At 41.9% G+C, this 26,632-nt stretch overlaps 1 protein-coding gene across 4 annotated transcripts in view; it reads right to left on the bottom strand.

Moving 5' to 3' along the window:
• Window positions 1–26,632, bottom strand: part of CA10 (carbonic anhydrase 10) — a 615,488-nt gene that overhangs the window by 8,394 nt on the left and 580,462 nt on the right. For all 4 annotated transcript variants that reach the window (XM_082371688.1, XM_082371689.1, XM_082371687.1 and 1 more), the window contains 2 exons: window positions 16,569–16,664; window positions 11,345–11,417 (listed from right to left, as the gene is read on the bottom strand). In XM_082371688.1, the coding sequence (XP_082227814.1) occupies window positions 11,345–11,417; window positions 16,569–16,664 (169 nt within the window). The remainder of the gene's footprint in view (window positions 1–11,344; window positions 11,418–16,568; window positions 16,665–26,632) is intronic.

Genomic DNA, 26,632 nt, shown 5'->3' with positions numbered 1-26,632 from the left:
AGCTTATGTTGAGTAGCCACTGTTTGGCTCTAACTATTTCTTAAGCCCCTAGTATGTGTCAGGCACTAAGCTAGGTATAGGCAAGCAGGACGTAATGTAAGTGAATACAGCAAGAAGCCACAGAGATAGTGATATATATCTACACTGGGTACATTGAGAGGCTGTCAGTTATGCCTGGGGGTGGGACCGCAGAGGATTAATTGAGGAGCTGACCTGAATTGCATCTTGAACAACAGGAGGTAATCAGTGTGTGGCTGGTAAGGGTGGCTGTCAAGGGCACTGTAGATGGTCACGGTAAAGAAAGCTAAAGACACAGAGCAGCGCATACTCGGGACGGCTAGTGCATAGGTAAGATGCAGGGGAAGGGGTGTTGTGAGGAATAATGCTGAGGGGGTGGACAGTACAGGCCACACCCAGAAGGTCCTTCTCTGTGCTGTTGGGAGTTAGGGCTTCATCCTGTAGGCAATATGGAGCCACGGAAAGGTTTTAAGCAGAGGAGTAGCATGATCAAATTTGCACTTAATGATCTTTCCTCTGATGGTGGCTTGGCCTGAAGATTAACATACTGAATGAAAAAAGGAAGTATTTGGCACATCTTTATTAAAGGTCAATGTGATTTGTTTAACCAAGCTTGCACTTGGAGCATATTGGGTAATCTAGCATGCTGCTATTATTGTATTCTTTTAAAAACATCTTTATTGGAGTATAATTGTTTTACAATGGTGTGTTAGTTTCTGCTTTATAACAAAGTGAATCAGTTACCCTTCCCCCTTCCCGTATCTTCAAGTCCATTCTCTAGTAGGTCTGTGTCTGCTATTATTATATTTTATTTTATTAGGGGTGGTGGGGAGGAGAGATGGAAGGAGACCGTAGAATGATGGGCATTCCAGGCATGACTAGAGTAAAGAAAAAGAACATTTATGTTTTTCTGAAACTATAATTAGCCTCTGTGTTTCACCTGTATTTGAGGACAGGGTTGGGGTGTGTGTGTGTGTGTGTGTGTGTGTGTTGGGGTCGGGGGAAGGCCAGGAGCAAGAGGGCAAGAGGTTATGTTCATGGATTTAACCCACATAGCAGGGTAAAAACCTGCTTCCAAAACACTCTTGTGCTGATATCCCAGACTCTGCTGCTGTGGTCCTGCCAGGAGATTCCTCTTCACCCATGTCGCCTGTGAGATGTGCAATGGTTGCCACAGAACGTGGCAGCTTCTACCATCCAACAGTCCTCATTCACCACTTTGTTCTTCCCATGAATCTGCTAATATGCATACTTCATCTTTGCCCTTTTAATTTCCTCACACTACGGAACTTGGAAAAATCCCCATGTGAAGAATGTGAACTTTGGTCTCAGACTGGAGTTTCAGTGCTGGCTTTGCTGTTCACCATTTGCATGACCTTGGACATGCAGGTAACAATCTGAGCCTCAGTTTCTCAGTATGCAGATGGTTGGAGTGGACAGTGGACTGAATGGTTGTGTCTCCCTCAAATTCATAGATTGAAATCCTAATCCCCAATGTGATGATATTATGAGACAGAGTCTTTGGGAGGTGATTAGGTCATGAGGGTGGAGCCCTCATGAATGGGATTAGTGTCTTTTTAAAAACAACCCCAGAGGGCTCTCTCACCCTCTTTCTGCTATGTGAAAATCCAACAAGGATTCTGCAACACAGAAGAGGGATTTCACCAGAACCCAATCATGCTGGCACCGTCATCTCAGATTTTCATCCTTCCACAACTATGAGAGGTAAATTCTGTTGTTTATAAGCCACCCAGTATATGCTGCTTTATTATAGCAGGCCGAACTGCCTAAGACAGAGTACTCGCCTCACAGAGTTGTTTGAGGAACAAATGAGATCACACTTTTCAAGTACTTGGCACAGGGCCTGGCCCATGGCAAGTACTCACCAATACTAATGTCCTTGCCCAGCTTCCCTGGGATAACCATTGCTTGGCCTCCCCGAGCCTTCCTGGCTCTCCCCCACTGGGTTAGTGCCTTCCTTTTACACCATATTTACTGAATAAGCTTGCCAATAATTAACTTATCTATTTGAATGCCCCAGTAAACTGTGAGATCCTTTGGGAGAAGGGCTTCCATCTTTTATCTCTGATTCCCTAAGCCCTACCATGGGGTCCATTATATGGTGGTTGCTCATTAAACATTGGTTGCATGAGTGAATGAAATGGTTTCTGCCCAGCAGCTTCACCTGCTGGTGGTTCTGGACAGAAAATAAAGGCGGAAGAGGCAACATCATCTGTCAGATTATGGGAGAAAATCTCTGAGGCTTCAGTCTATACCATTAGCTTAAATACATGCTGCTCACCACTACTCCCAAATATGTCATACCCCAGATCTCAGAATGAGATGGAGACTGTTGCCTGTCTCCATGCAGCGTTACTGTTTCTGCACCAAACACACCTGTGCGTTTACATTGCTGAAACTGTAATGTGTGCATTTAACAAATAACACTTGTCCTCATGACTCACCATTCTGCCTCAAAGGCTACCATTAAATCACTGTTTTATCTTTTAGGGATTGGAATTTGAGAACCACTGACTACCTTTTTATATCCTCTTTTCTCCCCACAGAGACTTGCTTGATGTATTTGGCAGGAAAGAGGCAGTGGGACCCAAGAAAGTTTTCAGCCCTAGTGTCAAGGAACACTGGGGTGTCTTCCATGGCTTACCAGGTCAGGAAGTAATTATTACCCACAGACTACCTTGCCCATGCAGCAGCCAGCAGAAAACCAACAGTTTGTGCATGTCAGTGTTATCCTCTGCTCATGGTAGACAGAAAGGAGCCCAAGAACTAATGTCCTGAAAGATGGATTCTGCTCTCCAAATTCTCAAGGCTCTATTCATTAGTAAGGATGCCAAAGATCTAGAGGTCAGAGTTGTTTATAAACAGAGAGATAAAAATTTGGGGTGAAGCTCAGAGACCAATAGGCTGATCATGCATGCCTCTGCTTGTTTTAAGGATATTTACTGAAAGGAAGTGATGGCATGAAATAAATTTTCATGGGTAGTTTTATAGAGAGGTTTCCTATCATCTATCTATTTATCTATCTATCTATCTATCTATCTATCTGTCTAACTATCTATCACCTATTTATCTTCTATCTATCATCATCATCATATAGAGGGCAAAGCCCTGGACTTCAAGCAGGAGTCTTAATTCAAGTCTAAGTTCCAACTGTGGCTTTGCCAGTAACTTACTCTTTCTTCATGGATAAGCCATGTACCCTCTTACTTGTGGGCACCAGAATATTCTGGATAATTGCTAAAGTCATCTTTAGGTTAAAAAATAATCTATAGACCCCCAAATATCCTTCAATATAAACAAGATTACGTAGATAAATTTTTCTTCTGTAGGTCAAATTTTTGGTATGACAGTGTTGTATTTTTTTCAATGTGTTGGATATACCTCTACATCACAGGAAGACCCCTTGGATAACCAGTAGGTAGAGAATATTTATGCACAGGTAATAGCCCTATGTTATTCTTTCAAATGATTGGAGAAGTTAACAGCTGTGCTTTTGATTTTATGACATGCTCTTGCTGAATCTATGCCTTATCTTATACTGAGTTCTTAGTTTTAGACACAACTCCCAAGCTGACTTTTTCTTTCCTTCCTTTCTTTCTTCCTTCCTTCCCTCTTCCCTGCTTCCCTCCCTCCCTGCCTCCCTCCTTCTCTCTCTCTCTCTTTCTTTCTTTGAAACACACTGTGATGAAATGCCTAGGATCACATAGCGGGGGAATCTTTCCCTTAATCTGAACTTCGATGGCAGCCTCTGGTAAATGCATCGTGTTAACTTATGTGACATTGATGAGATTTAACATCACCCGGCTTCCTGCTTATGAAGTTCCCATTCAAAGAGAATGATGCCAGTGAGAAAAAGGCACAGCAGTTCCAGAAATCAATACTGGACTAACTTCTGATTAATATGGAACTCTTTGGCAATTTTCTCATATGGAATAACATTTCCTCTTGTAATCTGAGGCAAATTCAACTGAAATGAAAAAAGCCAATTGCTAAAGAATAAAGTAATATGATTTTTCATTTTATACAAATGAAAAAGAGGGCCTCCGAGAACTGGATTCAACGGAGGTAAGATGTTCCTTTTCCTTGCTGACTATAGTTACTACTTGGATTGCAACATGGGGAGTGGAATGCTGCATTTTGCATTCTGTGAAAACATTTCCAAAGCCATTCATTTGAAATGAAAGCACAAGTTCAATTAAGCATAGAGAAAGTCACCGGGAGTAACATGCTTAAGCTCCCTGGTGATATGTCATCACATTTAACACTGTGTTCCTCTGAGGAGTGAGTGCACAGAACACTTCCCAAGGAACTGAGAAGTATAAGGCAGTTACAAGTTGGTCTATCCTTGCCTACACATTCATGTTTTAGTCAGGGTTGGGGTAGTGGGGGCTAAAGCAAAGTTATAAACAGGCAAGTCTGAAAAAAAATTTTTAAAGGGCTCAAAACATGATGTTTAAAAGCTTTCCTCCAAACACCTTGAGTTGTGTGCCTGTATTTCCTTGTTGGAAATACATATTAAGACAATAACCAGACCCTTTTAAATTTGGAATCTATAATCTTTTGGATTCTTATTGGACTGAAGTTCACCTTTGTATTTATTGTCTATGAAATGAATGGAGGATATGAAACTCAAAGAGAATGAAGCTACTAAAATACTCCACTGTCCTAGGACCCTGGAAGAAAGTATTCATTTATGTGTACTGTTCTAATAACAACTCCCTCTTACCCATTTAAGAAGGTTCTTTGCTCCACTTGAAAATATAAATATTCTTTAAAAAAAAATAATGCTGGCCCCATGAAATCAGGTGGATAATCAAATGATAAGAATGTCACCTTTTATGTAATTGGGGCTCTGTGCCTACTTATTATTTACCACAAGGAAAATGGAGGGATATTGGCATTTTTCCAATACACTACACTAAACAATTAAAATACTTCAAGTAAATTTCGAATATCTCCTCCAGAAAATCCATTTTTCAATGCCATGATTTCAGTCTTGACCCTTAATCTGTTGAAGGCGAATTTAACTTTAATAAAATGGATTTTCTTTAGAAGACTTTCTAAATTCAGCCTGAAATTAATTCAGGCTGGTCTTTTCCATCGTCAGTCTGGGTTAGTGAGAGTGTTTTATAAGATTTGCTCAGACATATGAAATCCAAGCTTTCAAAGAGAGTGGAAGCTCACTAGGCTATTGCCATCCACTGCACGGGTCCCACGCAGGAGCTGGGTTTCATTAGAGTAAACAAGCTCTGTTGTTTGTGTGCCCTGTATTGCATTCACCTTGACTATAACTTTTATTTAGTTTTATAGTGACCTGCCTCCCACCCTCCAGGAAGCTGGATTTGACCACAACATACCTTAGGATAATTTAGAAACACATGTTATTATGCACCTGGTTTATACCAGTCAATATCCAGGTAACTGACCTGTTGCCTTGTTTAATCCTCATCCCAACCCTCTCAATGTCAGTATTAGTATCCTCATTTTATTGATGAGGAAATTATCTCAGAGAGGTTAAGAAACTTGCCAGAATTCACACAGCAAAGAAGTGGTAGAGCAAGGAGCCCAGGTCTGCTTAGTTCTATATCTCTTCACTAGAACACATTGCGTCCCATAAGTATAGTGGCTTTTACCAGAATGTTGGCTTCCAAAATTCCCAGTCCTTTTGGCAAGATTCTCCTTCTTTCCTTCTTTTATGGATTACCTGGCATTGATTTTCTCAACTGGCTCAATAGAATGATTTTGCACAATTCCTTTTTTTCTCCCTAGTCATCTAATGTATGTTCAAATCAAGCAAATGGATTGTGTGCCTACTGGCTGCCATTTTGTAGCGATTTCACCCCATGCTTCCATGCTTACTCCTGCTTCTTTGTACCTCCTGAGCCAGTTGATGAGACAGACATACCAGAGCCTCTTCCAGGGTAGGATTTAAAAGATATCTTTAGAAATGATTTACAATCTTAAGTCATGGGGATCTTTCAAAAGTGAGGATATGTCCGCCTCTCTTCTCTATTTATTCTCTCCCATGATCTCACCCGGTTTAAATGCCATCTGGATCCCAATGACTTCCACATTTATATCTGTAGTTCTGTATCCTGAAATCCAGACTCATATATCCAACTGCCTACTCCACACCTCTTCTTTGACGCCCATCTTGAGTTTAACATATTTGAAATTCTGATTCCCTTCTTACCCATGAATATGCTTCATCCATAATCTTCCCCATCTCAGATGATGGAAAAGTCTTCCTTCCCTTTGCTCAGGCTAAAAACCTTAGTAATACTTGACTCCTCTCTCTCATGTCACACACCCAATCTGTCAGTAAATCTCTTGGCTCTACCTTCAAATTATACCCAATCATTTCTCATCACCTCCCCCAAGTTGGCCTGATCACGATCAACATTGCTGCAATCATCTCCCAACTTTTGTTCATGCCCCTATAGTCTATCCAAGCAAACAGAGCGATCCTTTTGTCAGGAGATCATGTCACTCTCTGCTCAGAGTCTTAGATTGACTTTTCATTACAAATGGCCTCAAAGGGAAAGACTGATGGGGAAGATTGACCCATCTAGTACCAATCTCTATACCTTCTCTGGTTTCTGTATGTGTCTAATAATGGCAGTGCCACTGTGTTCCTTTGAATGACAGTGGTTTCCACTGGTAGTCGCATGCCAAGGGACAGACAGGAGCTGCAGGGGGCTTAGGATGGTGTGAGCCTGAACTTTTAAAGTGCCCACAAGTTCTGTGCATAGTTTATTCCCTTCCAGAGTGGAAACAATTGCAAAAAGCAAAGAGATGGCTCTTCAAACTGAACTAAAGTTGGAATTAAGAGAAGAACATGCCAATAAGCTTCATGTAATGTGAAAGTATCAGCATTACAACTAGTTTTAACAGCTCAGAGCTTAGTTTTCCTTGCTCCTTAGGGAGGAAGACAGTAGGAAAGTAAGAGCATAGAAAAGTCCCCGGGAGGACCTATGATGGAATGCTTGCTCTCCCACTATGGATGAGTAAATTATTGTTCAGGAAATGTTCACTCCCTCCCAGACCCAACTCCATGGGAGTATTTTGATGAAGGGCTTGGCCATGTGACTTGCTTTGACCAGTGGAAATTGGATAGAAGTGACAGTGTGTGAGTTTCAAGCCTAAGTCTTAAGGAACATCACACATTTCTGACCCCCAGCATAAGAAGTACTTGATCCCAGAAAAATGAGAGGTATGTGGAGCCGAGTTATCCTAACTGACCTGCAGACCTACAGAGCCACTCCAACCAACCCACAGATGCAGTAGTGAGAAATCAATGCCTATCTCTGAATGCTTGTTTACTATGCAGAAGTTGCTGACTAATAGAGCCGCTCACTAGATGTGTGTCCTTGACAAATGGCTTCACTTCTTAGAGCCTTGCTTTCCTCATCTATAAACTGGGATAACAATTGTACCTATTTTGAGGATGGAATTTTGTGAGCACAAGGTAAGATGCTGCACATGAAGCTCTAGCACAGAGCCTAGAGTGCAGAAAGTGCTTGGTTAGCATCTCTTCCTTGTTCCTGATGCTGAGCACTTTGCAGAGTGGGTACCACATCTGCGTGAGTGTGGCAGACTGAAGCTATGCTAGGGTGTAGTTCTGGGTAGCAGCAGAAGAACGGGCTGGTTGGGAGAGTGGGTAGGGTCCAAGGTCAGTTGTCCCTAGGTAGTGTGTTTGGGTGGCAGCTGTGGGGACCCATTTCTTTCTTGCTTGCTTAAAAGTATAAAAGCAGGGTACTCTGATAGTTTCCCCTGAGCAGGTGGTGTTGTCTTTGTCTCTACCAGAATTCATGGGCCAATGAATAACCTGCTCTTCCTGTAGAGCCTCCGGGGGGACTTCCATGCTTGTGTTTCCTACACACTGGCTGTGTCCTCGTGCATGACTCCTGTTTCAGAAACTCCCCTTCTTGCTGCCTGCTGGTCAACCTTCCAAGGGCTGGCTGCCCTGGGGCGTTCAGCTGGAGGGAAGAGTGCTAGTGCTTTCCTTCTGAGAAAATCAATCCCTTTCAACCACAGTGTCCTGGGCATCACAGTGTCTAGGCCATTCCCACATGTCGGGCCAATAATTATCCCTGCAGTGTTACTTCCTTCAGGTATGTGATAAGTGCTCCTGGGAATACCTCCATTATTCCCCAACAGTGTAAAAGCACAAAATACCTGTGATTAGGGATGTAAAGCGGTTACCTTTCCCCATACTGGGTCTCTTTATCTTGCTTTAGTTCCCTTTGGCCCTGACAGATAGATGAGGGGACAAGAGAAGGGGGCGCTCCTGCTCTCTCTTAGTCCCACTTCTAGGAGCCTATATCTAGGGCATTTCTTCAAATATGCTTCTGCATAAACTCCTTAGCCTGTTCTCAAGATCCTTCAAGATCTGACACCAGACCATCTTTCCTGCCATTCCCTCTGCCCCTGTCAATGCTACCGTAGGGAACCATTCATTTCTCCATTTATTCAGGCCATCATGAATGTTTATTGGATGTGCTGTGGGCACCAGAGGAAGAGCTGATGAAGGCAAAGTTCCTTCTTTTGAACTACTGAGTCCTTTAAATGCTCTCCTTGCTTTTGTATATGCTGCTTGGAATCTCCCTCCCTCCCTCCCTCCCTCTTTTCTTGCTTTCTTTTCTTACCAAATATTTACTCGTCTATTCAGTGCTTATTGAATAGCAATTGTTATGTATAACCTTGCCATGAATTTTAGGCAGATTTTCTATGATCCCAAAGAGTTTTGTTCCTATTTTAATACATTGTAATTGTTACACAAATTAAAAAAAAATTTTTTTTAACATGTATTTATTTATTTGGTTGTGTCGGATCTTAGTTGCGGCATGCGGGATCTTTCATTGTGGTGCTTGGGCTCTTCCTTGTGGCGCTTGGGCTTCTCTCTTGTTGTGGCACGTGGGCTCCAGAGTGCATGGGCTCAGTAGTTGTGGTGCACGGACTCTTTAGTTGTGGCGCACAGGCTCTAGAGTGGCAGGTTCAGTAGTTGTGGTGTGTGGGCTCTCTAGCTGTGGTGCATGGGCCCCAGAGCTCGCAGGCTCAGTAGTTGTGGCACGTGGGCTCTCTAGTTGTGGCACACGGGCCCTAGAGTGTGCGGGCTCAGTAGTTGTGGTGCATGAACTTAGTTGCCCCACAGCATGTGGGGTCTTAGTTCCCACAACCAGGGATTGAACCCACGTCCCCTGCTTTGGAAGGCGAATTCTTAACCACTGGATCACCTGGGAAATCCCCTGCTATACAAATCTTTATGAAACACTATGATATGTCTGTCTCTCTGACTAGAGAGTGAGGGACTCATGGACGGGAAACATGTTCTATTGATCTCTCTATTCCCTGGCACTCAGGACCACTTAATAAATACTTGTAGCAAATATTTAGTGAACAAATGAATGAAGGTCTTTGGTCTTAACTTTGCTGTCCTCTTCAGCTATTGCCAAAGTCTGTCCTTCTCAGTTCCTACAGACCCAATGGGGATGAGTCAGCAGGAACACCTCACTAGAAGTAGATGAAGTTGAAGCTCCCCTCAGCCACAGAACTGCTATTCATCATTGTTTCCAACAAGATCTGTCACCCTGGTTCTCTAGCCCCTATTTGCATCAGAATTGATACCCGTTCATGAGAAAGGCCATCTTCCCATAGCACAAACCCATATGGATGCTTTCATCTTTGCAGCAGCCACATCACTTAATATTAATCAGACCAGAGCTAGGGGGTGGGGCAGGGAGGGAAGTCCCACTAATGATTGACTCTGTAGCTGGCAATCTCTTTGATTGCGTGTTGAGGCTTAATGTGTGATTTCATGGCTTTTCATGGTCTCTAAACTGCAAATTCAAGATTATTTGAAAACATTTTATTTAATTTTTATGCTCTTTTAATCAAAAAAGTTAAAAAACTAATAATCCTTTATGGGAAGTTATAAAAACCATTTGCACACAAGACAGAAATGTCTCCCTTTGCTGAGCAATCTAAGTTTGAACTTAGAGAGGACTCCATAGGGGTACTGATGAGGAAGGGTGGGATGGTTTTGGAGATAATTCTTCTAGGTGATTCTCCAGGTTCATTCATCACCGCCAGCGTCCCCAACTCCAACCTCTTCATATGGAAGTGACTTCATATGGGAACGAGTGCCTGTGGGGAGGGCTGGTGTCTGGCCCATCTTTTTATTCCAGGAGCCTCACTTGGTGCCTGTCATGAGGCAGGTATGCAGGAAATGCTTGCTGAATGGATGAATAATTGAACAAGAGAAGGTTTCTCCATACTCTCCTTCCAGCAGTCTGAGGTGAGATCTGTAAGCATTCACTCTGTCTTTCCACGTCACCATTGGAGGTAGAAGCACCAGTGGCCTCCACCAAGTGAGGACATGCAAAGGGGATGTGGGGTGTTAGAATGTTTGTGTGTTGCTTTTTACATTTGCAAAAATCAGATTCAGAATCCTAGATTTAGAAGGACCTTAGAAATCTGAAGTTCAACTTCTTCACTTAACAAATGAGGAAACAGAGTCAAAGTGAGGAAGTTCCTTGCTTAAGAACAAAATTGGCACATGAATTCCACTTTTCTGGTCACTCCTAATTAGTTAAAATTTTTTTTCCTTGTACTGTTTTCTTTCATTCCCTTGGTGTGTGCTATTTCCCATAACTATCCCCAAATCTTGCAACCTCTGGGATTGCTGTGGAAGACAGTAGCATCCTTTCCCTTCTACTCCTTTCAACTTTGCACTGTTCTCTCTTTTTTTGCTTAAGGATTCTGGGGATAAAACACTCTAGAAACCCAAGGAAACTGGACAGAGTTCTCAAGGTCATCGTATCACACATGGAAATGAAGCAAAATGCCACCCTCCTCCACCTGAAAGGGAGACCCAACGACACAGAGAGGGAGATGTGGTCTCGCTGAGGGCTTCTGGATGTTTTGAAGTTGGATGCAAACCACCTGGTGAATGCTTTTTCAATCACATAATTGGCAAAGCCCCAAATGTGGCCAGCTGACATGGTAGAGTCTGTCAGCTGGCAGAGTCCCCCAGCTCTTTACCAATCCATGGGATAATGATGACCATCATCATAATAATCATTATTGCCTTAGACAGGCGTGGATGACAAAGGCACTCTGGGGGCTTCTGTTTGAAATGAGCTGCTTCTTAGCCAACCTTCACTCTCCAGAGTGACTTTCTACAGAATTAAAGGATCATGAAGCTGAAAGAGGCCCTTGGAGATCATCAGTTCTGCCTTTCCGCCTTCAGACAGGACTAACCTTTATAGAATATTTGCTATATAGGAAATTGAACCAAACTTACTTTTATATGTTATTCTTGTGATAGTATCTCTGTTGAGCATCCGATTAAGAAATGGGTTTGATGAATCAGAAACCTAGGGGAGAAAAGAAAATATTAATAACTGGGCAGTACTATTTCAAGATAAACATTGCCTCCATGCATTTACTTATTCACTCATATTTATTGAGTGCATAGCATGCTATAAACACTATGATGGCTGGAAATTCAGAGATCAAATATATAGAATCTACTTTCCAGAAACCACAGTCTAGAGAAAGAAGACAGGTAAGTAACCTAATGCTTATAATTTAGTGTGAAGAGTGCTATGATAGAGTTACAGGTATGATGATATTAGAGGAAGACCATCCACCTGGGGAATCATAGGCACTAAGGCCTGAGCTAAGTCTTGAAAGATCGGGGGAAGTTAGCAAAGTTCTTTGGTAGTATAGTGTGGAAAAGGAGGAAAGGTGAAGAAAAACATGACATACAGAGGATTGTGCACACACGGACATGGGAGAACTAGTCATGTCCAGTGAAGTATTTCAGTGTAGGTGAAGGTGAGAGTATGGGGGAAGGATGCGAGGTAAGGATAGAGAGGTAGGCAGGCGCTAGGTCATGTCAGGCTTTGAGTGTCATATTAGGGCATTTAAACTTTATTCTGTAGGGATGGGGAAATATCAGAGGGTTTTAAGTAAGGAGTAGGGAGTGACATATTAGGAAGGGGATAGTTATCCAAGTAGAGAGTGAGAGAAAGAGTACCCAGAGTGGGGCTTCCCTGGTGGCGCAGTGGTTGAGAATCTGCCTGCCAATGCAGGGGACACGGGTTCAAGCCCTGGTCTGGGAAGATCCCACATGCCACGGAGCAACTGGGGCCGTGAGCCACAACTACTGAGCCTGTGCGTCTGGAGCCTGTGCTCCGCAACAAGAGAGGCTGTGATAGTGAGAGGCCCACGCACCGCGATGAAGAGTGGCCCCCGCTCGCCACAACTAGAGAAAGCCCTCGCACAGAAACGAAGACCCAACACAGCCAAAAATAAATAAATAAATTTATAAAAAAAAAAAAAAAAAAAAAGAGTACGCAGAGCAGTGATATCAGGAGATGAAAAAGATCTCTAGGATATAATATGGAATCTTATACCACTGCTCAGTATTACATGAATCAAATATATCATAAGCCATGTCATTCATTCAATCAATCAATCATCCATCAATCTGTCCTTCCATCCATCCAAAAAATATTTACCAAATTCCTATTATGGGTGACATATTTTATTAGATGTTCAGGGATCAGTTCCCATTTTATGCCCATGCTGTTAGGTCTCAAAATTCCTTGTTTGGAGAACAAGCCAAGTTTCCAGGGGCTTAAGCCAGGGAACCACAATTTGGAGACCGTGATGGACCCCCACAAGACTGTGTATACTGTTCTGTTAACAACTCCCTTTTTACTCAGCCTTTTTCTAGGGACCATTGTTCATCCTAGTTATTTTTCTCCTACCTTGCTCAGCTGTGCTCTGTAATTTACACCTCAGCTGCTAATCGGATGTTGTGACACATCAACATTTTAAATCTGATTTATTCTGAGGGTTGGAAAAATTGCAGCAGATGATTATTATTATTAGATAAGCAACAGGTAATTTTTAGTTTGCAGAAAGCACAGACTGTTTATTTTCCCTCCATCTGCCTTTCCTATCCCACGCAGTTTCCTGGGTGTGTTGTTGTGGTGAGACATACACCAAGGGGAGCTTGGTGAGTGACAATGTTCAATGGAGGTAAAATCCCACCCCAAATGGAGAAAAGTCCCAAATTAAACACTACTGATCCCTGGAAGCTTTAGTGCTGAATCCAATTTCTACTTTGACATCCTCTTCAGCTATTTAAAAGATAGCCTGAAGCTGCCTGTTTGTGCTGATGCAGCCCATGAAAGGAGAGACAAATATAGATTGTCATGGCAGGTGAGGAATCTGCCATGTCCCTTAATCGGGTACCTTGGTTTCCTGGTACCCGGTGAGTCTGGGCAGAGCTAACATTGGGATTAGACATTTTTGTGCTGATTAAAAATAATTGAAAAATTTCCAAAGTGCACACAGATGATTTGTGGGCTCTAGCGTGTTGGCTGTGTGGGTGAGAGGATAAAATATGTACTTGGAATAAGTGAGCTTAAGTGGGAAGTTAATGGTGTGTGATTGAGCAGCAATTATAGCCAAATCTCAGTTCCCTGTGGTCATAGGAAGGGTGGGGGATTAGGAGGGGACAGAGATAGGTAAAACCCACAGGTAAACAAATCTCTTGTTTTAACAAACAATTCCAATGCTTTTATGGCTCAGCTTTTGGGCCAGGGTGACATCTTGAGGGCTCAGCTGACCTAGATACGGGGCCTCTCATTTTCTGTTCCTGCCTACCTTGAGGCAGGAACTGGGGAGGGGAGGCAGAAAGATCAGCAGGAGGGGAGGGGTACCAGAGATTTTGTTCACGTCATTTCTAGGTACCAGTGTCCAGCACAAGCCTGGCTCATGCTCAGTCGGTGTTTGGGGATGAGTGAATGACAAGTCACAGCTTGGATAACTCACTGTGGAGCATCTGGGAGTTGATTATGTTGGACAAAGATAGAAGTGCTGTGGCTTATTTTGAGATCTAGCCAGAAAGCCTCAGGTTTGCTCAGGGAAAGAACAGAAGCATCCCTAAGAGCCAAACTGGCCTGAGAAGATGCAGGAGCTAGTCACCATCCTTTCACTGACCTCAGGGTCTGGGGCATAAGTTCCACTCAACAACCCGCAGGGAAGCAGCAGGACCTGCATCAGTAATCTCGGTGGAACGAGTGTTTCTGCAGGAGCTTGTGAAACACACCAGTAGTTTGCAGTTAGGAGGCTGACTTCCTGGTGAATCAATCGCAGTCAGCTGTAATGTGCCTGCACTTCCAGGATGATATACACTGACTTAGGAGCTTTGAGCAAAGTGAGACAATGTCAGTGGCAGAGGCTGAGGCACTCACCAAAGGTCAGGAGCTGTTGGGCAGCCCATGTTGGCCGTGAGAGTTACTCATGGAAGGCCTGGCATTGGGAAAGCCACAGGGGATGTGAGCCCCTGGACACGCATGGCGCAGTTTTGTGAAATATCTTTAGGCTTAATAACAATAAGCCTGACCCAGGTTGAATGCATCAGTGGCTATCAATATCATAATTGGGGGTGGTTGAGGGATATAGGTATTTACCCCATGTTTGTGGGCATCATGGGGATGTGGGGGAAAAGTTTTTAAATGTTGTTTTCTCTTTTCTCCCTCCCAGCTCTGTGAATAAGGTCATTAGTAAGGTCATTGACTTGCTTTAAAGTCAAGCAAGACTTGGGTTCCATTCCTGTATGGGCTGTTATGAACTACATGAATTAAGATGGAATGCCAAAGATTCTCTGAACCATTTTCCTCATCTGCAAGATAGGGACATGATGCCCATGCCACAGGTTTATTATTAGGGTTAAATGATAAAATATATGTAAAGTACATATCTCAGTGCCTGGCATTCAGGAATCCATTGTTTATTATAACAGGGTCTGTGATGATGCCAAGAGGTATAGAGCAAGGACTGGCAGGATCAGTCTGTACCAGGACCAATTTCCTTTGGGAAGTCACATCAGGTGTTAAGAAGGCACTACAGCCTAAAAATGTACTTCCTGGGACTTCCCTGGTGGTGCAGTGGTTGAGAATCTGCCTGCCAATGCAAGGGACATGGGTTCGAGCCCTGGTCTGGGAAGATCCCACATGCCGCGGAGCAACTAAGCCCGTGTGCCACAACTACTGAGCCTGCGCGTCTGGAGCCTGTGCTCCGCAACAAGATAGGCTACGATAGTGAGAGGCCTGCACACCGTGATGAAGAGTGGCCCGCTCTCGCCGCAACTAGAGAAAGCCCTCACACAGAAATGAAGACCCAACATAGCTATAAATAGATAAATAAATACATAAATTAAATAAATTTATAAAAATGTACTTCCTATCTTTTCCATCAAAAATCCCTGTACTTTTCCATCAAAAACCCCTTCCTATTTTTGCCAATGACAAGCTAGACGAGGTGGGGTTGGTGGCCAGTGGCAGCAATATGTCACTAATGCCTCTGTCCAATGTTCAGCTTTACTGGGGCCACAAAAAGGCCTGACCTGACCCAGGTGAGGGAGAGTAAGTTAGGAGGTGGTGTGGCCAGGCAGGGCAAAGTGCTTGTTGCAAAGCGTGATGCTCTCGAGGAGGGAGGGGAAGTAGTGACTGGGGTTGTCCCTGCACTCATTCTTCTGAGTGATGCCTGGGGTTGGTTGCCCCTGCGCCCATTCTTCTGAGTGATGATGATGCCACCACAAAACTCTGTTAAAACTCACTAGTGCCAAATGCTGAATTTCTATTGACCATCATCAGATTCCAAGTTCTGATTGGAGCACTTCCTCTAATGGTCTGGTTAAAACTTCCCAAGGGCCTAGCACAGTAACTGCCAACTTTTAGAACTGCCACCTTTGCTTTTGTTTTTTTTCCCTTTTGGAAAGACAGTTTCTTTTGTTTTTGTTTTTGTTTTTTTTTTAATTTGCAAACTTGTTTCACTCAACAGCTGTCAAAATGTTAAAGGTAATTATTTTTTAACAAATTAGAATTTGCTTGGTTGAAGGTTTGTTGTTGATGATGACTGTAAGAAGATGTGGAACCTCCCTAGAATGTCATAAAGTCAGCATTGGTGACCTTTGCTTAATTATTCACAAGGATGTTTACAAAGGAGAGGGACAATGGAAGGGAAAGATGATAGAGCAATTGCGGGAAGCTGGAGGGAGCTGTTTAGTGCAGTGCCTGGAGGGAAGAGATATCTCACATTTTCCTTTCATCTCTTTTTTCCAAGGGTTATCTGATGGACAGGTCATTAATCCTGTGGGGTGTCAGTGAGAAACCATCTCCCCTTCTATTGCTTCCTTCATATACTTCCGCATGAGTGGGACCTAAAGCCTGCACCTGGATCCAGCACCCTTTTTCTCTCTAAGACAAAAGCTACCTGAATTCTCAGGCCCCAGTGCTCTGAAATGGAACTCCTTGTTTTCACATCTCACTGAAAAGGGCTTTATTTTTCATGAATCTCATGGAAATAAAAGTCACCCCCTGCAGCTTTTCTTGGGCATAAATATTACCTCTGTTGCTATTTCTAAGATCCAACAGGACCGTAAACTGATATTCTGATTGGGGTGGGAATGGCAAGAAGAGAAGAATGAAGGAATGCAATACACTTACTTTTATAAATATAGAAACTACCACCAATCCGTTTGGACTCTTTGCAGCTTCTGTGACATTGGTATATAACTCATGGTTATAGTGGATGAGCTGCACCTGGCAGGAGGGAAAAACAATAATAAGACCAACAATCTAACATTAAAAGATGTGAGGTATGGCATATCCACCCTACATAAGGGTAAACTGTAAAGTACATTATAGAACAATTGGAAAGTTAATCCTATAATTGAAGAGATTTCAGGGATACGATCTGTGTGTGTGTGTGTGCATGTATGAAATACATGCACACACACACACACACACACACACACACATACAAAAATACCCATACATATTTGCAAATGTTTTCTGGTAACAATCATGCATTTAATAAGCTTGGTGCCCATCTGGCTCTGGCTTCATCCCAGCACATTTTCCCTAAAGTGTGTGTAAAGTGAATTTCCCTTATTAGGAGCAGAACTGCCCTACAGGGTTGGACATGTTTCCAGGCTGCACCAACAGCTGCCATTGACAGCAAATAAATCTTCCTCATGGCCATGGACAAGCAGGGAATTGCTAGGTCCTGAGTCAGCTCAGTGACACTGAGAGGATACTGGCCAGCCTGCAAGATGCAGTTCTCCTGATGGAGAGAGAGCTGATGGCTTAGGCTCCTCATGCACCAGCCTGCCCATGTCACCTGATTGTGCAGGACTTAACTTGCTCTTCATTGAATGAAGATCAGCAATCTGCCTGTTGAGCCCTTGTGCATTCATTTCAGGCTGTGGTTTTAAAATAGTTTTTCTTTTTTTTTTTTTAACAGTATGGAAGTATAATTTTGTAACAAACTAAAAGAAATTAAAAAAACAAAAATTCCCCTTCCCCACCTCTTTCTAATCCCAGTCCAAGCAATATGATTATTAAGAGTTTAGTACTTATTCCAGATTTTTTTTTGTGCTTATTAATCACACACACATATACCTGTAGAGTTTAAAAAACACTAAATGGATAAATTCCTAGAAACATACAACCTACCAAGACTGAATCAAGAAGAAATAGACACCTGAACAGACGAGTACAAATAAGGTGATTGAAGTAGTAATCAAAAATCTCTCAACAAAGAAAATCCCTGGACCAGATGGCTTTGTGGATGAATTCCACCAAACATTCAAGGAAGAATTCATACCAATCCTTCTTAAACTCTTCCAAAAAATAGAAAAAGAGAGAACGCTTCCGAACTCATTTTATGAGGCCAGCATCATCCTGATACTAAAGCCAGACAAAGACACTGCAAGAACAGAGAACAAAAAGCCAATTTCCCTAATGTACATAGATGCAAAAATCTTTAATAAAATAATAGCAAACCAAACTCAACAACACGTTAAAAGGATTATACACCATGACCAAGTAGGATTTATTCCTGGGATGCAAGGATTGTTCAACACATACAGATCAATCAGTGTGATATACCACATTAATGTAATAAAAGATAAAAACCACATGACCATCTCAATAGATTCAGAAAAAGCATTTGACAAAATTCACCATCCATTCATGATAAAAAATCTCAAAAAAACAGAAGGAACTTACCTCAATACAATAAAGGCCATATATGAAAAGCCCATAGCTAACATCATAATTAATGGAGAAACACTGAAAATTTCTCCTCTAAGATCCAGTACAAGGCAAGGATGCCCACTCTTGCCACTTCTATTCAACATAGTCTAGGCAAAGCAATTAGACAAGAAGAAATAAAAGACATCCAAATCAGAAAGGAAGAAATAAAATTGCCTCTTTTTGAAGATGAAATGATCATATATGTAGAACACAATAAAGACTCAACCACACAAAAAACTCTTGGCACTGATAAATGAATTCAGTAAAATTGTCGGATACAAATTCAGTATACAAAAATTGGTGGCATTTCTTTACACTAACAATGGACTATCCAAAAAGGAAATTAAAAAAACAATCTCATTTACAGTAGCAACAACAAAAATAAGATACTTAGGAATAAGCTCAACTAAAGAAGTGAACAACTTGCACATTGAAAACTATAAAACACTGATGAAGGAAATTAAAGAAAATAAATGGAAAGACAGACCCATGTTTGTGGGCTGGAATAATTAATATTGTTAAAATGTTCATGCTACTATAAGTGATCTACAGATTCAATCCAATCTCTATCAAAATTCCAAAGGCATCGTTTACATAAATAGGAAAAAAACCCTAAAATTCATGTGGAACCACAAAAGACCCTGAGTAGTCAAAATAATCTTGAGCAAGAAGAATGAAGCTAGAACAAAGCTAGAGGAATTACATTTCTTGGTTCCAAAATGTATTTCAAAGCTATAGTAATTAAAACAGTATAAATACATATGCATAGACCAATGGAACAGAACAGAGGGCCTTGAAATAAATCCAAACACTTATAGTCAACTGATTTTCGACAAGGGTGCCAAGAACACATAATGGGGAAAGGACAGACTCTTCAATAAATGATGTTGGGAAAATTGGATATCCCATGAAAAAGGATGAAATTGGACCCTTATCTCATACCACATACAGAAGTCAACAAAAATGGATTAAAGACTTATATGTTAGACTTGAAACTATAAAACTACTAGAGGAAAACATAGGAAAAAATTTCTCGACGTTGGTCTTGACAGTGGTTTATTGGTTATGACAGCAAAAAGCACAGGCAAGAAAAGCAAAAACAGACAAGTGGGATTGTACCAAACTAGAAAGCTTCTGCACAGCAAAGGAAACAATCAAAATAGTAAAATGGCAACCTAGAGAATGGGAGAAAATATTCGCAAACAGTGTATCTGATAAGGGTTAATATCCCAAATATCCAAGTAACTCATAACAATTCAATAGCAAAAAAACCCACAAATAACCTGATTAAAAAATGGGCAAGTAATTTGAATTGACATTTCTCAAAAGAAAACATACAAATGACCAATAGGTACTTGAAATAGTGCATAACATCACCAATAATTGGGGAAATGCAAATCAAAACCACAATGAGATATAACCTCACACTTGTTAGAATGGCTATTACAAAAAAGACAAACAATAACAAGTGTTGGTGAAGATGTGGACAAAAGGGAACACTTGTGCACTGTTGGTGGGAATGTAAATTGGTGCAGCCACTATGGAAAACTGGATGGAGGTTTCTCAAAAAATGAAAAATAGAACTATCATAAGATCCAGCAACCCCATTCTGTGTATATGTCCAAAAGAAATGAAATCTGGCTCTTAAAGAGATATCTGCACTCCCATGTTCGCTGTAGCGTTATTCACAATAACTAAGATATGGAAACAACCTGAGTGTCCACTGAGGGATGAATGGATAAGGAAAATGTGATACATAACCCTCCCCACACACTGGAATATTATTCAGCGATAAAAATAACTGAAATCCTGTCATTTGTGACAACATAGATGAACCAGATGAGCCAGAAGGACCTTATGCCAAGTGAAATATGCCAGACACAGAAAGTCAAATACTGTATGAACTCACTTACATGTAGAATCTAAAATAGTCAACTCATAGAAGGAGAGAATAGAATGGTGGTTGTCAGGGGTTGAGCAGGGAGGGAAATGAGATGTTCGTCAAAGGGTACAAAGTTTCACTTATGAAGGTGAATGAGTTCTGGAGCTCTAATGTACAGCATGGTGGTGATAGTTAACAATATTGTATCACACGCTTGAAATTTGCTAAAAGTATAGATCCTAAATGAAATCATTTTTATTTTTTTAACATCTTTATTGGCATATAATTGCTTTACAATGGTGTGCTAGTTTCTGCCCTACAACAAAGTGAATCAGTTATACACACACATACATCCCCACATCTCCTCCCTCCCGTGTCTCCCTCCCACTCTCCCCATCCTACCCCTCTAGGTGGTCACAAAGCACTGAGCTCTTCTCCCTGTGCTATGCGGCTGCTTCGCACTAGCTATCTATTTTACATATGGTAGTATATATAAGTCCATGCCACTCTCTCACTTCGTCCCAGCTTACCCTTCCCCCTCCCATATCCTCAAGTCCATTCTCTACATCTGCATCTTTATTCCTGTCCTGCCCCTAGGTTCTTCATAACCACTTTTTTTTTAGATTCCATATATACATATATATATAGGTGTGTGTGTGTGTTAGCATACGGTATTTGTTTTTCTCTTTCTGACTTACTTCACTCTGTATGACAGACTCTAAGTCCATCCACCTCACTACAAATAACTCAATTTAGTTTCTTTTTATGGCTGAGTAATATTCCATTGTATATATGTGTCACATCTTCTTTATGACCCAGCAATCCCACTACTGGGCATATACCCTAAGAAAACCATAATTCGAAAAGAGTCATGTACCACAATGTTCATTGCAGCTCTATTTACAATAGCCAGGACATGGATGCAACCTAGGTGTCCATTGACAGATGAATGGATAAAGAAGATGTGGCACTAAATTAAATCTTATCACACACACCACACACACACACGCACGTATCTATGAAAGGGTGATGGATATGTTATTTAGTTTGATTGTGGTGATCTTTTCACAATGTATACATATATTAAAATATCAAGTTGTATACTTTAACTGTATACAATTTTCATATGTCAAAGATATCTCAATAAAAATAAAAAATGAAAAGTGAAAAAACAATGGAAATGGAATCATTTTATAAGTAACTGTGAAATTGATTTTTAAAAATTTTTTAAAGAAATTAAAAGTAGTCTGTGGCTATCTTTCTAAGTCAATGTGTATGGATCTACCTAAATCTTTCTAATAGCCATAGAATTCTCCATCACATAAATGCCTCATAACATATTTAACCATCCTCTCACTAGTTTTTAGGTTGTTTCCATTTTTTTTTTTGTCTCTCGGAAACAATGTCACAGCAAGCCTTGCATTATCTTTCTATAATGGTATTAGCATTTTCCACAAGCTGATTTGAGAATCTAATAAGATGGTGCATGTAAAAGTGATTTATGACTCTGAAAGTATAAAGAGTATTCATTATTCCCAACATCCTATGTTGAAATTAAAAAAGAGGTGTAGTTTTAGAAGCTGAGAAAGTCAATGATCTAAAAAGGGTACTTTTCCTTGATCTTTGAATAAAACATCTCTAACAGAGTGAATTGCAACCTTCACTGTGCATCCAGTTCACCTGGGTGCTTTTAAAATCCATCTATACCTGCCCCCCAAATTCTGATTTGATTCATTTAGGGTGGGAACAAGGCACTGGTGTTTGTTAAAAGCTCTTCAGCTAGAGGGCAGCTGGAGTGGAGAACGAGTGCAACATAATCAATGAGCATCAATATCCCATCACTGTCCACTCAGATGGATGGTCCGTTGAATCTGATAATATCCTGAACATCTTGAATCAGTAGAGCTTCTCATGGAGGGAGCACATGTTATTGCTGCTCTTGAAAGATCCTATTTGTTTATTGCTTTTTCACTTCTTGTGAGTTTTGCCAATGGTGGCAGATGGTTATACAGCAGCTACTCTGCCATCAAAAAGGCAACTGCAGGCAGGGGTTAGTGAATCTGCTCTGCCTGTGCAGGACTCAGGCCAGGCAGGCTTACAGGCCTGTGCTCATCAATCTCCCTCCCTACCTCCCACCCACACAGTCAGGACTTTCTGTAGGTGGAGAACCAGTAGCTATAGGGGGATCTGCCACACCTCCTTTCAGTGTTGAGTAAGCTTCTTAATGAGAATCAAAACACATCCTGCCATCTGCTAAGATCTTCCCACCAGGTGACCTAGAAAACCACCTGGGGATGTGCCAGTTCTTCAAGGCATGCCTTGAAATTTCAGTATATTCTGAGAACTAGGCTTTGGAGAGCAGAGAAGTGGAAGGCAATCAAGTGGAGTGATTCTTCTCTCCAACTTATAAGACTGAAAAAGGTAGGAAGATGTCTCTTGGATGCCCCATAGGGTAGGATTCCGTAGGGGCCAGGGTTGTGGCAAGTATAGGGGTGAGGCTGTGCTCTGCTCTAAGCTCAAGTTAGCACATTTGGAATTTTGATCTGAAGTCTTGCCTCCTCTATGTTCCAAGGTAAGTTGGCTAGGATTCTGAGATCAGGGTGAACCACATGAAATTGACTTTTTGATTTGCAAAAATGGTGATTTTATAGAGTTAACATAATCTTAAAATAAAGCTATTTTGAATACAGCATACCCCCACATGCCCACACATGAATTACACGTTAAAAAGATGACATAGTACTTTCCTACTCAATGTGCAGTGCAGGGACCAGCAACAGCCTCAGGATCTGGGAACTTGTTAGAAAAATGCAGACTCTTGAGCCCTACTCTAGACCTCCTGAATCACAATCTGCATTTTAACAAATTCCCAGTGATTTGAATGAATGTATGTTATTAGTAGTTGAGAAGTACTGGTTTAGCAGATAGTGCTGGCTGGTTAGCAGGGCCCTATTTTGTCTGGCTGTTCACCCTCCCTCTGGTTCACTTCAGCTGAATTTAAGGGTACATACGTTATGTATGTTGGAAGATAGGCTGAGTTCAGATCATAGGAGGCTTACACTAGGAGCCAGGGAGGGGATTAGAACAGGAGATAATAACAGGGAGAGACCAGAGGTAAGGAGGATATAGTTTCAGGTGGTGGTCCTTAAGGTGGAGAATGTTCCATAGGACTTTGTAGTTTATAGGATGTGCATGTGTGTGGTGAGTGGGCACCAAGTGATCCCCCAGGTCTCAGACCAGTCAGGACCACCAGAAGACCCCAGGAGGCAGCTTGGCAATGGCCAGGCTGCTTGTTTCCACCTGTCAGAACACAATTTTGGCATCAAAGGCAAGAGAGACATTCATGCATCAACAACAGGGCTTAATTGTGAAAAAGCACTGCTTCCCTTTCACCTACTTCCCAAGGTCCTTGTCAGTAGCAATTATAATTCCTGAAGCTGTTGATTTTGTTTTTCCTCAGGCAGGCACAGTGGGGCCAATCAAATACACACTAACCACACACACGGTGAATAGGTGTGGGTGGGTCTGGGGGAAGGGGATCTGCTGCTTGTCCTGCTATTAATTTGGGATTGGGGAGCAGCTATGTGCAAATCATATCCTGCTAGGAAGAGAGTATAAGATTGGCAAGTGGGTTCTGAAAGTGATGCCTGTGGATTGCCTTTTGTCATTTATGGGTAATATTTTAAAATCCAAACCCTACAAAGTCAGAATTTTGAATAATTTGGATGAGCACTTCAGCTGTAGTTTGAACACCAACTTTGGAGCTTACTCAAGGTAATCAAAGTGTCTGATGTGACATAGGAGATTTATAACTGAATGCTTGACCTTCTGAGCAAGTGTGTGAGGCAACTAGAACTGCAGGGACAATGTTGAAACTGCTTACAAGAACAAACTCTTTTGGGGCTAATGATGACATTCTAATTAAACACCACTTTTAGCTATTCATTAAAGAGACAACCCAAGGGCTTCTGCTAGCCTAGTTGGAATTACCATGTGAAAGAGCTAAGCCTGGATTATTGGAAATTATTTTATAATCTTGACTTTTTAATTAGTTTAGACAGGTGTCTGAACTTTAGAGAAGCTTTCTGGAAATGCAAGACTGAGAAATGGCTGTCTTAGAGGAAGAAATAAGATATTGTTGGACTTTTCATGATGCTCAGACATGGTACACGCTGTGATCCAGAGCATTTTCTAAATTCTCTGAGATCTGATGTGATTCTTCATTGTGTGGCACTAGCTTTAATCTTGTGTTCTCATCCCAGAACATGCTGTCTCACCTCAGTCCTTTACAAGGACCTGAAATTTGTTCATTCAAACTATTTTTGAGGGTCAACCATGTGCTGAGGCCAGTGGGAGCGAGACTGATAAAATCCTTGTCCTCCTAGAGATAATTTCAGATGGTGGTAAGAGCTTTGAAGGAAACAAAACAAGGTTTTGGCTTGCAAAATGAATGACAGTAGTGGAAATATTGGGGGGTGGCATGCAGGAGTGGGGACAATGTCAGGTAGTGTAGCTAGTGAAGGTCTCTCTACAGAGGTGACATTGGAGCTGAGTTCTGCTGATGAAGAGGAGCCAGGCATGGAAAGACTGGAGGGAGGTGCATTGTTGGCAGAGAGTGCAGCCAATGCAAAGAGTCTGAGGTAGGGATAAATAGCTGACTATGGTTGGGAAGGGTGAAGGTGGCTCAAGATGGGACTAGCTCATACAGGGCTTTGTAAACCATGGTGAGGAGCTTTGATTTTATTCCAATTGCAGCAGGTAGCCATTGGTTTTAAGGAAGAAGCCAATTGATCTCTTGTGCATTGTTTTGTTGGTTTGTTTGTTTTTCTGATGTGCACTTTTGGAAGATTCCTCTGGCCACTGTTGGAGGGCATAGTTGACAGAGGAGGCTTTGTCTACCCTTCTTTACCTTACAGCTCAGCTTTGGCCTCATCTTCTCTAGGACACCTTCCATGAACCACTGACACTGAGCATCAACTGCAGCTCCTCTCTGCTACCATGTGCTTTCATTCAGTGGGCAAGTTCAAAATATTACAACCAGGATGGCATTGGCAGTAGGTAATCAGAACAGATGTAAGCCACTGACAACTGGCATAGTCACATGGGTGCCGAATATCCTGTTGATGTTAGTCATCATCATCATTTATTGATGATCATCACCAACATTTTTTGAGCACTGCTTTGTTCCAGAGACAATGCCAGCAATAACATCATCTCACTTAAATCTCACAAAATTCCATGAGTTAGTGACATTATCTCCATTTAAGTCATGGACCACTGGGCACTGGGCCACTGAGAGATTATTTGCTCAAGAAAGTGGTAGAGTTAGGATTGTACCTAGTTCCTATGACTATAGAGTTCACATTCATGCCCCATGTGATTTTGAAACTGTTTTCTTTATTTTTGTATCTATTTTTGAATAAACATCTCAAGGGCAGGGGTATCCCTGGTGCCTGTCATGGGACATGGCTTAGAGGATATGTTGGCAAGTGTTTGCTGAAAGACTCCCAATTCTGCATCTCATAGAGATGGGACCTTAAAAAAAACCCAGGCTAGCCCACTTTTAAAAATGAAGAAACTGAGATCAGAGAGGAGCTATGTCTTGTCCAAGATTATATAGTCATTTGTTCAACACGGATTTTTTGAACAACTAATAAGTGAGGGAGAGTGATATGAGAGGACGAAGAGGGAAGCAGGACGAGACTGTGGAGAGCCTGGCAGACCAAGCTAGGGTGTCTGGATTCCATTCTAAGGGTGATAGAAAATTATGTTTATGTCCTAGAATTCTCTTAGGACCAAAAGCAAAGCTTTTTCTCTGCCCCATAACTGAAGTGAGGAGCCAGGCAAACATTGGCCTTTGGTGACAAGTAACCCAGCTTTCAAGCTAATCGACAAGTACTTATTTTTACTAAATGAAAAGACCTGCTGCAAGCAGGCTTCCAAGTTGACAGCAAGCTATCCTTGTCATTGGTTAGGCTGGGTGCAGCCTCTGGTGTAAAAGTCTCAGATCGAGTCTGCACTTCTCAGCAGTGAGTTGACTCACCATTGCACGCAGGGCTGTGGCTCACTCATCCCTCAGGCCATGGCAGATCGACCAGCTGTGTTTTCAGACCATGCTGTATACACCTTAGTTCGTCTCAGTGTGATGCTGCATTAGCAGAAGTCCCTTATGAACTCAGGAAAGAGCAGCCTTGTAACGGAGGATCACACACAGCATTTGGAGTGATAACACCACCACTCTGATTACCCATGCTCAAACACCTCAGTGGCTTGCCATTGTTTTTAAGACAAAGACCCAAATCTGAGCACAGGTCTTGTGTGGCTCCTGACTTTTCCATCCATGTCCCTTTGTTGGATGTGCTCTGGCCACAGAGACATTCTTTTTGTCTCCCTTACACACCATGCTTCCTCCTTCCCTAGAGCCTGTGCACGTACCATCCCTCTGCTTAGAACACACTTCCCTCCCCTCTGTGCCTGACTCCTGTTTATGAACAAATTTAGTTCTCTACTCAAGGGTCATCTCTTGAGAGAGGTTCCTATAACCCACTCTCTTGGCATCCTGTGCCTTTCCCCTTTGAAACACATATGA

This window comes from Balaenoptera borealis (genome assembly GCF_965194805.1).
Source record: "Balaenoptera borealis genome assembly, chromosome: 20".
Lineage (NCBI taxonomy): Eukaryota > Metazoa > Chordata > Mammalia > Artiodactyla > Balaenopteridae > Balaenoptera > Balaenoptera borealis.
This window is presented reverse-complemented; position numbering and strand designations above follow the sequence as displayed.